The following is a 13,615-nucleotide window of genomic DNA, read 5'->3' on the forward strand; positions in this document are numbered from 1 at the left end:
CTACTACTACTACTATACTACTACTATCTACTACTACTACTTATACTACTAACTATATACTACTACTACTACTACTACTACTACTACTATACTACTACTACTACTACTACTACTACTACTACTATACTACTACTACTACTATACTACTACTACTCTACTACTACTACTCTACTACTACTACTACTACTACTACTACTACTACTACTACTACTACTACTACTACTACTACTACTACTACTACTACTATACTACTAACTACTACTACTACTACTACTACTACTACTACTACTACTACTATTGTGCGGCTATGTGTTCTTGTGGTATGACACTCGCTTTTGAATCGGAAGTTCCTGGGTTCGAGCCTCGCTCGGCAAATAGTTGAATCCTTTGAAAACGCTCTTCACTCACATTCTCTCACCATACTCAGGTGTAAAATTAGTACCTGGCCGAAAATAGCACTGTCTCTGTCTGAAAAATGATGTTAATATAGCCTAACAGGCGTTATGTCCGTCCTTCATGTTAAATGTTGCTGTTGGTAGGGGACCCCTTGTAAAGCGCTTTGAGCACGTTTAGTGGATATTGCTCTATATAAAAGCTCAAGTTAAGTTATTTAGTCAATTATCATAGGTGGTTGTATGACGAAGACGGCAATTTTCCCAAATTTCCTCTTACTTCGTCATATTTTGTGATAAATGTCTCTTGTCTACACCATTTAATGCCAAAGCAATCATAGCTTTCACGTCGGTCAACTACAAGTTCTTGTTTTCTGTGGCTACTTGCCTTTCTCTTTATCCCAAACAAGTTCATAAGGATTCAAATGGAAGGGTGGGAGCGTGGCCATCGTAAATTTATAGCCTGACCGTAGCCATTGTAAACTTATAGATAGAATGCGCTTGGCCAAGGAGTTCACAACATTGCCATCCGGAAGTATAACGGACCAACACACAAACTCTGTGTAACCATGAACTTTTATAGTCTGGTTAATACAGTTTAGTGAGAACAACTCACAAACGCGGATGGCAAAAACAATAACAAAGGCTTGAGTGACGTCATCTGCATACTATCTATAGCTTGACACTGACCAAAAAATGACGTCAAATGACAAGTCTTTGGCCACAAAATTAAACAAATTGTGAGTTGTATTCAATAGTTCAACCAATGGAATCACTTGTTTCCTTGAGCTCTACTAACGACAACTCATTCTTGTGGGTTATTATGTCAGGCTATAGATAGTATGCGCTTGGCTAAGAAGCTCACAACATTGCCATCCGGAAGTAAAACGGACAACACACAAAACTTTGTGTAGACTTGAACGTTTATAGTCTGGTTAATACCGTTTAGTGAGAATTCCTCATAAACGCGGATGGCAAAAAGCAATAACTAAGACCTGAGTGACGTCAACTTCATTCTATCTATAGATAGAATGCGCTTGGCCAAGGAGTTCACAACATTGCCATCCGGAAGTATAACGGACCAACACACAAACTCTGTGTAACCATGAACTTTTATAGATAGAATGCGCTTGGCCAAGGAGTTCACAACATTGCCATCCGGAAGTATAACGGACCAACACACAAACTCTGTGTAACCATGAACTTTTATAGTCTGGTTAATACAGTTTAGTGAGAACAACTCACAAACGCGGATGGCAAAAACAATAACAAAGGCCTGAGTGACGTCATCTGCATACTATCTATAGTCTGGTTAATAGAGTTTAGTGAGAACAACTCACAAACGCGGATGGCAAAAACAATAACAAAGGCCTGAGTGACGTCATCTGCATACTATCTATAAGTTAACGATGGTTACGGTGGGAGTCGAATGCTGGTGTGTCCAATCTGGCGCACGTCTTGCCTGTCTGGTATGTTTTGGGTTTTCTATGTTGCTTGACAATGGATAAGAATTCTGACTTCTTTGAAAGATCTTATACTTTATCGAGCCATTATTTTATTTTGCTTTATGTAGTTAATGTTGATATCTCATCATCTGGACTGACAATATTGTGATAAGACGCAGTTTTCATGACTTATGCACTATGGTCTATAGATAGTTCGAAGATGACGTAACTCAGGTCTTTGTTATTGTTTTTTGCCATCCGCGTTTATGAGTAATGCTCACTGAACTGTATTAACCTGACTATAGATAGTATGCAGATGACGTCACTCAGGCCTTTGTTATTGTTTTTGCCATCCGCGTTTGTGAGTTGTTCTCACTAAACTGTATTAACCAGGCTATAAAAGTTCATGGTTACACAGAGTTTGTGTGTTGGTCCGTTATACTTCCGGATGGTAATGTTGTGAACTCCTTGGCCAAGCGCATTCTATCTATAAACGTTCATGGATACACACAGTTTTGTGCGTTGGTCCGTTGTACTTCCGGATGGCAATGTTATGAGCTTCTTAGCCAAGCGCATACTATCTATAGGGAATGAGATTTCAAAACAGATTTAAGAGTAGCGCCCCCTTTGTTGGAAGTCGCGTCTTGACAACCGACAGACGCTATCGCCATTATTAGTACCAATCAATAACGGGAAGTTCAGTAAGTTTAGGAAGGGTTGTCTCATCGTATTCTATTATCTATCAACATCTTTTATTTTTAATTTGTAGTCTACATCATATTTTGTTAACATTTCATCATGGAAAGAAATAAAGAAAAGATCTACGTTGATTATGATATGCGTTTAGATCCGGAACACAGGAAAACGCTTGGCTTGAAGTTGGAAACGAAGCTTCGGTTTATTTACAAATAACTTCTCCGTCCAATCAAGGGACGCTACTCTTCCGCTAATCTCATTCCCTATTGAGAACAGAGAGAATCGTCTCTGTCATTCATTTATATTGAACACCTCGCCATTCATCGCCGTGTGGTAATCTCGATTGTCAATCAACTTCGAGTAGTTAGAGTGTGTTGAACCCGTGACCTCAAACAGTCTGGGAGAGAAGGCTCTAATAAAGACTAGGGTTAAAAGCGATCTTTTTTGGGAGGATCGTGGATAGCTCATAAGGTAGAGTCACGCTCTCCCCGGTTAGGCGGAGTTGTCGTACCAGTAAGGACGCGGGTTCGAGCCCCTATCGGCGCGCGAAATTTTTAATTCTCTTTTGTCTTCTGGTACTTTCCTACTCACTTCATTTCTTGTTGTTATCGATTGTCAATGCTATGAGACTGGAATAGGAACTCCGAATAGGATTCAATAGTCGTAACGTCACTTCCATCCTGATGACGCATGGTAACTTAGCAACACTGGCTCTAAACTATCGGAACAATGGCGGACGTAGTATGAAATATTTCTCCGGCGAGCATAAAACCGTATCCAGAGGAAAAAAAAACCCATAAATTTGATCATGTTTTGACTTTTACACATTCTGATCACAAGACATATGAAAAGTTCTAGCCAGCTTGAAGAATAAAAAGTAATGATTTTCTTTGTTTAGAACCAAGATGGCCGCCGTTGCCGGGCGGCCTGACGTCAGACTACTGAATCCAATTGGTGATGCGTCCTTGATTCCTACTTGCAGTATGGGTCAAGATACTGGATGGAATATCTCTCTTATACCTTCCATCAGATGCCTGTCATTCCTGACCATCTCATGTGTGTTGAGGATTAACTCTCTCCTTACTGGCCATTCACATCCAATATATACCTTTATACAAAGATAGATTTATTTCACTCAAACACAAAATCTGTTCTTGCTATACATATTTTGTCCTATTAACTAGTTCTTCAACACAATGCTAATATGCTTTAACTATAGCTAACATTTTTGTTCAAATATTATGATTTACAAAAGAAATTAGAATGAGAAAAATGTTGGCTACATCATAACGAATGTGACGATTTTCCTATGGGTGGTAAGGAGAGGGTTAATCCAAATTTTATAGAGATACACAGTCATAGCCTTCGTTTCTATTTCCCCTGATCTGAATCAGATATGTACACCTTGCTGCAACCGAGTGGGGATTTTTGCATAATTTGATAGTCTTGCGAGGCAATGTGGTCTTGTGGTATGACACTCGCTTTCGGATAGGACGGTCCTGGGTTCGAGCCTCTCTCGGTGCATTGCTGAGTCCTTGGAAAATGATTTTTACTCCCATTCTCTCACCGTACTCAGGTGTAAAATTAGTACCTGTTAAGGGCGTTGTCTCTGTCGGAAAAAAAATTGTAACATCGCTCGACAGACGACATGTCTCGATCAACATGTTACGTGCTGCTGTTAGTTAGTCAGGGACCACTTGAAAAGCACATTTAGCACGTTTTATAGGTATTGCCTTATATAAAAGTACAGGTCTTTTTGTTGTTTTAATATATTTCCATGACAAATTCTTTGGAAAAAAATGGAGCCAGCCTTTCTCTTGGTTCTTCACAAAATTAATTTTGAAGTAGCAATGTTGTTCTCATCATTGAGTTTTCTTTGTTAATGTCGCAATCCAGTCGCTCGCTCACGTCTTGCTCCAGGATTGAGGCAATCTAATAATTGTAAAGCAATAGTATTTTTTTTAAAAAGATCTGAAAAAGTGTGTATTAACTTTTTCCTTACCTATCTTTTTCAGTATTTTTAACAAAATGACAGGCTTACCGAGCAGTAAATTGTTGGTTTAAAAAAAAAAAAAATCAAACAAGCTCTCTACAAAACAACGTTATGTTCTTATTTATTTAAACAAAGATCATTCTTCAAAGATTTGTGATGTACAAAATAAATCTGAATAAGAAAAATGTATATTGTGTCGTAATAAAATGTGACGATTTTGATGCAGGTGGTAAGGAGAAGGTTAAACAATGCCAGATAAAGCCAAAGACAGAAAAATGGAAGAAAAATCAACATCCCAAAATAAGTCTTCCTCCACTTGTGACATCCCAAGTCAAGGAAGACTTATTCTGGGATGTTGTTTGTTTTTTGGGTTTTTTTTTTTTTCATTTTTCTTTCTTTTGCTTTGTCTGACAATGTTTCATACATACGTTTTCAGATCTCTATCTTTCACCGGTGCCAGCTCTCGATCATTTTCAATTCAATGGTTTTCAATATCACCTTCTTGTAATTCAAATCTATTGAGGAAAACTTTAAAATGTAAAGTTAGAATGGCAAAAAAGCAAACCGAATTACCTTTTTGTGAATAAATCAATAAATGTATGAAAAATATTAAAATTGATCGCGATTTGTGTTCACAAAAATTAGACTTTCATGCGATTAAACTTTGAGACAACGATTATGTCTGTTTCATCGCTGAGTGCTGAGGCCGCGTATGAGACAAACTAGAGTTGAGTAAATGCTCGCGGCAGTGTTGTGTTGTGAAATGCTGTTTTGCAATGTGCTACTGTAAACATTCATTTTTTTATCCCTGTTACAATGGGAGCGATCTATATTCATCATGTTTTCGTCCAAACCTAGTCATCGATCACATGATTTGTTGCTGTACAACAATTGAGCATTTCTCAATAAATTTAAACACGTTGCTCCGTTTATGAAAGTTGTAAACAAACCCATGAGTCATGCTGAGCAAAATGACCAATTATAACGTTGGATATTTCTCAAACTGTGAACACTTTTCACTATGTGAGTCATTTTAAGCACCAATTGGATTCAATCGTCTGGTGTCACGTCGCCCAGCAACGGCGGCCATCGTTGTTCTAAACAATGAAATTCAGTACTTTTTATTCTTCATGCTGACTAGAATTTTTCATATGTCTTGTAATCAGAATGTGTAAAAGTTAAAACATGATCAGATTTATAATGTTGTTTTTTTCTCCCTTTGGATACGTTTATATGCTCATCGGAGAAATATTTCAAGGGCGTCCGCCATTGTTCCGATAGTTTAGAGCCAGTTACTAAGTTACCATGCATCATTAAGAGGGAAGTGACGCCACGACTGTTGAAACGTAATGTGACCAATGACCTCGAGCACGTGGAAATGTAATATAGATCGTGCCCATTGGATTCAATAGTCTGATGTCACACTCGCCTAGCAACAAACAGCTTTTTTCTAAACAAAGAAAATCGGTACTTTCTATTCTTCATGCTTGCTAGAACTTTTTCACATGTCATGTGATCAGAATGTAAAAAGTCAAAACAAGATAATGTTATGCTCGTCGGAGAAGTAATTCATTAGGGCGTCCGTCATTGTTCCGATAGTTTAGAACCAGTGACTAAGTTACCATGCGTCATTACGAGTGAAGTGACGTCACGACTGTTGAAGCCTATTGGATTTCTTTATATTCTAATAGCGTTTCAAAATGTCACTGCAATAAAAAAAAAACCCAACAGTTTCAAAGATACAAACATCTGGGTTATAAATAATAACGTGAAGTTGAATGTAAGCTTCAATTTAATTACAAAAACAGATCAACAAAACAGGATGAATGAAACATCACAGATGAATGAGATGATGTGGTAGTGGCGTAGTTAAGATGAATAAACAAAACTACGCCACTACCACATCATCTCATTCATCTGTAGTGTTTCATTCCTCCTGTTTTGTCGATAAAGGGGAAACATGAAACGTTCATTTGATCTGTTTTTGTAATTAAATTGAAGCTTTCATTCAACTTCACGTTATTATTTATTCCTTCGAGCTTCGAGCAGCAACATTTACACAAACCTCTGGGCTTGGATATGAATTATAAAATGAACTTTATTCCACCCCTTCCATTGGAAAACCCTATCATTTCTTAGCAAAAGATTTATTTGATGATTTCCATTGCAGAATGAGCGTATGCTGAAATTATGATAATTACTCGACGTGTATATAAATGCAGGTCTGACACCCGCACGCAATTATGGACCTTGTTTAACATTGTTGTATTGGACAATATTTTGCGTCATTTTTTTTTGAGAGGTCCATTACAACAATGGGCCCATAATGAATTGGATTATCAGACCTGAAATTAAGTGCACGGCGTAATTAATCATAGTTTAAAATCTTTATAACTTCCAAAAATTTTTTGAAAATCACTGATTTGTGAATTAAGTAGAAACGACGCGCACGTATGTCCGCGTCGAGTAGAAATAATCATTCGAAAATAACTGGCCATTTTATAACATTGACTTCCATTTGGCATTTTTCATTGCGTTCGTAAAAAAAAATATTATTAGGGATTAATTATCTGCATGAAATCAATATGGTATCGATTTTGACATAGAAGCCGGTTGTGTATCTGAGTATAGAACAGTAAAGTTGGTGCCCCAAACGTAAACAATAACAAGTTGCTAGTGATTTCCGTTAGGGACCGGAATAATTTACGCACAATATAGTTCTCCTAATTTTGTAGTTTGAGTTGTAGGCAATACACTTTCAGTATTGAAAATATGTTTACATAAAATCTAACAGTTGCAGAAATAATAATATAAGACTAAGTTATTATGAAAATCAGGCTCCGAATAATTCTCGTTTTGTTCATACCAGCGCAATAATTTGCTCAGGTCTAAAAATAGATAGACGTAACTTTTGGTAAATTTTACCTTTTTTTCCATAAAATATCTATATCTAGACATTATTTGATGCATGATCGAGTATTTATGAATATGTGTTTCTTTTGCCACCTAACAGCCAAATTTTAAAGGTTATTTTCTTTATATTATTTACATTGGAACGTGAGCTGTCAAGACAGGAACATGTGGTTTGCCATGTGCTTCTCGACCTTTGTTTACGTTTGGGGCACCAACTTTACTGTTCTATAACAAAAATATAATAAATTTGAAATCGAACTCGATACCTTTCGTTTTATAGAGCAGTATAATTAGGTGCCCCAAACGTAAATAATAACAAGTTCCTAGTGATTTTCGTTAGGGACCGGAAAAATTTACGCACAATATAGGTCTCCCAATTTTGTAGTTTGAGTTGTAGGCATTTCACTTTCAGTATTGAAAATATGTTTACATAAAATCTAACAGTTGCAGAAATAATAATATAAGACTAAATTATTCTGAAAATCAGGCTCCGAATAATTCTCGTTTTGTTCACACCAGCGCAATAATTTGCTCTGGTCTAAAAATAGATAGACTGTAACTTTTGATAAATTTTACCTTTTGTTCCATAAAATATCCATATCTAGACATTATTTGATGCATGATCGAGTATTTATGAATATGTGTTTCTTTTGCCACCTAACAGCAAAATTTTAAAGGTTATTTTTTTCTATAATTTACATTGGAACTTGAGCTGTCAAGACAGGAACATGTGGTTTACCATGTGCTTCTAGAACTTTGTTTACGTTTGGGGCACCTAATTATACTGCTCTATAACCTAGCTAGAGGCAATTTCGTTTTATTGAATGATATCACGTGATATAGTTCAAGGAGGTGAAAAATTTTGACATTTAGTGTCGCAAGGTGAAAATTTTTGTTTGCGTTTTTTTGTATTTATTTGAAACCTCAATGTCTCCTGAGCATTTAATCTTTATTTGAAGCAAATCGGGTGATTTTTTCATGAAGTTATAGTCATATGCATGGGCTAGGGTGTGAAATCTTAATTTTGAGAAAATCGCTTCTAAAGTTGACAAGAATTGATATTCAGTATAATAATTACCCTCTTAAAAAATTAAAATAAAATATTTAGGAGTAGAATTCAATTAAAATATTTCATCAATATGAAGAAAAATGTTTGATTTAATGATTTTTGATGAGAACTCATTTTCCATAAAAATTGACCTCTTGACTAAAATTGTCAATATCTCCGTTCAAAGCTTTTTACCATGCGACTGATTATCTCAAGGACGCCCACTAATTTGTGCCTGATTATCAAATAATTGTAATCAATTTGAGCTCGACATTGTAAAGGTGACTTTTACATACTCGAGTCCATTTTGTTTGCTGAACGATAGCAGCTGATATTTTGTTCAAGAAGCTGACTGACAATTTTAAAATTTAATTAACTCACTCAATCCTAGAGACTTTTTGCTACTTTTCAAAATTAGAAAAAATCTACTAAAAATGAGCATGTACATACGAGATAGATACTTTTTTCAACTACCATTAACATGCAAAAACTATAAAACATTAGCTTTAATACTACGCCAATAATTTGTCTCATAAAAATGTAATAGATTGGCATGGGGTAAAAGTAACCCCGGGTAAACTACGGATATAGTCGGTGTTAGGGTTGAGTGAGTTAAGCTTGAAATATCAAGCATGGATTTGTATACTCGAGATAAAAAGGAAGAAAATTGTGACGTAAAAATTTCATTGGATCTCTGTCGGAGGACTGGATACATACAAGTGTAAATGTAAATCTTCTGGTTTCAGAGTTATGTTATAATATCATTTCGTGGTGTTTTTATGCACTTCCGATGACGGTGTATCTGAACTGATCGTTATTATGCACATCCGTTGCGCATGCGCATCCACGCGATTCATCAGCGATGCTGTGTTTCTGTATTTGGACATGAAAAAAAGTTATATTATTGTGACAACTGTAGTCTTTGTTAATAAAAAAAAAATCGAAAAAATCGAAATTTAAAACCAAAAAATAGAAGTTGCATTGTAAGTAAAATAATGTTCCTGCCAGAAAAACCTTATTAAATGTTTTGAATAGTCAGGTGTCTCCGTACCGTAGTGGACAAACTGTCAGACTCTAACCTTGAATGTAATGAGTTTGATTCTCGTTGTGGACAATTTTTCTAAAAATTTTATTGAGAAAGAAATCATTTTTGTTGTTATGGTTACTGGACATATTTGTAATACTTTCAGTTAATTTATTATTATTATTATTATTATTATTATTATTATTATTATTATTATTATTATTATTATTATTATTATTATTATTACTATTATTATTATTATCATTATCAATCATTTCGGATAGAGTCAACGCTGTTAACGGTCAGGTACTCATTTTACGCCAGTGCGGTGAGAGAATGTGAGTAAAGAGCCTTTTACAGTGACCCAACTATGCGCCGAGCGAGGTTCGAATCCAGGACCTTCCGATCCGAAAGAAAGTGTCATACCACAAGACCAGATAGACGCACTAAGGACGAGTTTTCTTGCCAATTAGTTAAATACATATTTTATTCAGAATAAGACAGTTAACTGATTAAGGTCTAACCCACACCGGAGACTGACTCCAACGACCCGTCCTCTGCCGTCTTCCGGAGAAAGACGTCGGACAAGGAAAAACTACTAACAATAAAGAGAAAAGCCGGTATATTTACCTATAGATAGTATGCAGATGACGTCACTCAGGCCTTTGTTATTGTTTTTGCCATCCGCGTTTGTGAGTTGTTCTCACTAAACTGTATTAACCAGACTATAAAAGTTCATGGTTACACAGAGTTTGTGTGTTGGTCCGTTATACTTCCGGATGGCAATGTTGTGAACTCCTTGGCCAAGCGCATTCTATCTATATACCAAGCACTCGACGTCCTCTGCCGTTTTTTTTTTTCGAGCTTGGTATGAGTAGGTTAGCGGCTCTTCTATTTATTCTTAGTATTTGGTCCGTGCCTGACGTCTTTATACAGAAAACGGCAGAGGACGGCAGTTGGAGTCAGTCTCCGGTGTGGGTTATCCCTTAATCAGTTAACTGTCATATTCTGAATAAAACGTGTATTTTAAAAAATTGGCCAGAAAACTCGTCCGTCGTGCGTCTATGTGGTCTTGTGGTATGAAACTCTCTTTCTGATCTCTCTTTATCCGGAGGACGGCAGAGGACGGCAGTGACGGGTCGTTGAAGTAAGTCTCCGGTGTGGGTTAGCCCTAAGAATGGCTTTGTATCGTATTCTAATCATTTCCATATTTTATCTGATCTCCTCCTTTAGATTGGAAGGTATATCATAACAAATCATGGAATTTGCCAACACTTCTCAACTTCCTGGACCAAAGCCAATGGCCATGATAGCACCCCCGTTTAGCTACGAAACATTTGTCCTCCTCGAGACGTGCATCATCATGGTGGCCGGATTGGCCGTCTCTTTGTTCGGGACTGTGACAAACGTCATCAACTTTGTCGTGTTTTATTATCAAGGCATTTTGGCCAGCAGTTGCAACGTCTACCTCGCGGCGATTTCCGTCGCTGATTTTTTCGCCTGTTTATTCACATTTCTATTCATCGTGCCCTTGTACTTTATTTACTACGCAAATGTCGGACAGTTTTATTCGACCGCTAACAGCCTTTCGGTTATATTTAGTAACCAGCAAAGCCTGTTCTTCAGTATGACCTGCTTGATTACGGCTTTCATGACTTTAGAGAGATTAGTTTCTGTTTGCTTCCCTTTTCACGTTAAGACAATATTCACCCCGAAACGATCGTTAGCTTTTATAATTGGATTATTTTTTTTAGAATTTAGCCTTCAATTTCAAAGCATGACGAACCAGTACCTATTTTGGGCATATGATAATAATAGAAACGCCTCTTATTTAGGAGTTGGACACGCCAAGATGTTTTCACAGACTTCTACGGACATTTTGAGAGCGATTACAACCGGAATGCGTTTTAGTACAGTATTTATTGTTGTAGTGTGCAATATAGTAATATTTCGGAAAGTCTTTTTGTCTCAGAAATTTAGAAACTCAAAGGCAGCCACCATATTATCATCAGATTCTCAATCTGCTCCTACTTCAACCAACACACCCACAAGTGGAATGAATCATAAAAAAGAACAATCTGTCAGTTCAAATAAAGATTCAGCTACACAAGGGATCCCTAAACAAAGAAAAGAAATCAAACTTTTACGTATGATTGTAGTGATCTCGTCTGTATTCGCCACCTGCTATATTATACGTATTCCATACGTCTTGACAATCAATTACATCTTAGAAATTGGAGTAGATTTTCACTATTTCCTTTCTTGGATCATTTTTGACGCCATGTTGCTGGCGCAGAACCTCAATTCCAGCTCTACTATCTTTATCTACTACACAATGAGCTCCCAATACAAGGAAGCGTTTCGGGAATCGTTTTGTTTTAGACCCAGAAAATCGAAATAGGGTATTGATGCATTGCGTTTAGTAAAAAAAAAAGCTCACAACACCCGCCAGCCGGATAGAACGTATCAACGCAAAAAACTTTGTGTAACCTTAAACGTTTATAGTCTGATTTGATACAATTTAGTGAGAAGAACTCATAAAAATGGCTTTCTAAAAATAATTTTAAAAAAAGAGATGAATGATATCAATATCGTTCTATCTAAAGATATTAGAAATATGAGCGTTCAGTTTGGGGTTGATCGTGTTGGTATGACACTCGTTCTTGGACAGGATTCATGGCATTTATAACGCGCCAATCCCCACAGAAAATAACGATAAGTATTGAAATTCAAGCTTCAATTTATTAAACGAAGACAAATACTGTGGACGTTTCTGGTTTTGATTTTGTTTGTTACACAATCCCCTCAGAGGGCAAATAAAAGAAATATTTCAAATCTTCCCGCAATAAATTATTCCAGATTGTTGGACTTGGTCGATGTGCACGAATTTTCAGGTCTGATAACCCAAGTTGTTATGGGCTCATTGTTGTAATGGAAATCTTTTTTAAAAATGATGCAAAATATTGTCCATTACAAAAATGTAAAACTAGGCCCATAAGTGGGTTCGGATGTCAGACCTGCATATATGTACACGTCGTCCTTGGTGTTTAAAAGATCGATCTCCCATTATTTTCAGGCGACAAATAAGAGGGTTGTGTCAACAATAGATATGAGCCCTGGGTGGTTGGTTTTATAATATGCTACAGTGAATGACATAATCAGTCGGATGGTGAAAAGGTTTGAAATGAGATATTGCCAAGTTTTGTTAGAAAGTCAATTTTTATCCAAAATGAATTCTTGTCATGAATGATTAAATCAGCCCTTTTTGTACGTCTTCGGGAAATATCAAATCTCAATTTCACTTCTAAATATTTTCTTACAGCTAGTCAAGTTGAAAAAGTATGAAATTTGAGAAAAGTTGTTGGATACCTTTCCCACAGATCTGACCATAACGTCAAGAAAAATCACCCGATTTACTTCAAATACAGATTAACATGCTCTGGGGAGTGGGGAGAATATTCTTTCAGAAAGTGCGAAAAAATTGCACCTCTAAAATTTACACCTTCCGACTGATTACGTCATGCACTGATGACACATGTATGGGACAATGAACTCGGCGAAGTAATGTGGGGCACCGAGGTAGAATGCACGGTGAGTGATAGTGGCAATTTTGTAGATCGTGCGCTTTTCCCACGGTAACCAATGCAAAATTGTGCGGCTATGTGGTCTAGTGGTATGACACTCGCTTTCAGATGGGAAGGGCCTGGGTTCGAACCTCGCTCGGTGCTTAGTTGAGTCCTTGGAGAAGGCTCTTTACTCACATTCTCTCACTGTACTCAGGTGTAAAATGAGTACCTGGCCGTTAACAGCGTTGTCTCTGTCCGAAAAAAAATGTAATATGGGCTAACAGGTGTCATGTCCCGTCCTACATGTTAAATGTTGCTGTTGGCCAGGACCCCATGTGGCAGGCCCAGAACCTTAATTCCAGCTTTACAAAGCGCTTTGAGTACGTTTAGTGGATATTGCGCTATATAAAATCTCATAAAAAAAAGAAAAGTTGATTGGACACGCTACTTGTCCTTGTTTGATTGGAAATCAAACGAGCGTCGTCGTTTTGGGCAACTTGAATTTTTGAGGTTAGGGTTCGGGTAGTACCGCGTAATA

The 13,615-nt window shown here is 36.9% G+C and overlaps 1 protein-coding gene across 13 annotated transcripts in view; it reads left to right on the forward strand.

The window, feature by feature from the left end:
• LOC144956852 (uncharacterized) overlaps positions 1-12,279 on the forward strand; it is a 15,504-nt gene extending 3,225 nt beyond the window's left edge. For 5 of the 13 annotated variants that reach the window (XM_078887630.1, XM_078887617.1, XM_078887622.1 and 2 more), the window contains exon 2: positions 10,745-12,279. In XM_078887630.1, the coding sequence (XP_078743756.1) occupies positions 10,770-11,912 (1,143 nt within the window). In that variant the 5' untranslated portion in view covers positions 10,745-10,769 and the 3' untranslated portion in view covers positions 11,913-12,279. Of the gene's footprint in view, positions 1-5,943; positions 5,994-6,491; positions 6,513-6,570; positions 6,704-6,833; positions 6,891-8,282; positions 8,322-8,362; positions 8,407-8,975; positions 9,215-9,284; positions 9,471-9,500; positions 9,574-10,744 lie in introns of those variants that run through there. The other 8 variants (XM_078887619.1, XM_078887625.1, XM_078887628.1 and 5 more) reach the window with 8 other exon arrangements.
• The last annotated feature ends 1,336 nt before the right edge of the window (positions 12,280-13,615 follow it).

Source organism: Berghia stephanieae, chromosome 11 (assembly GCF_034508935.2).
Source record: "Berghia stephanieae isolate SIO BIC M18660-M18661 chromosome 11, UCSD_Bste_1.3, whole genome shotgun sequence".
NCBI classification, from domain to species: Eukaryota; Metazoa; Mollusca; class Gastropoda; order Nudibranchia; family Aeolidiidae; genus Berghia; species Berghia stephanieae.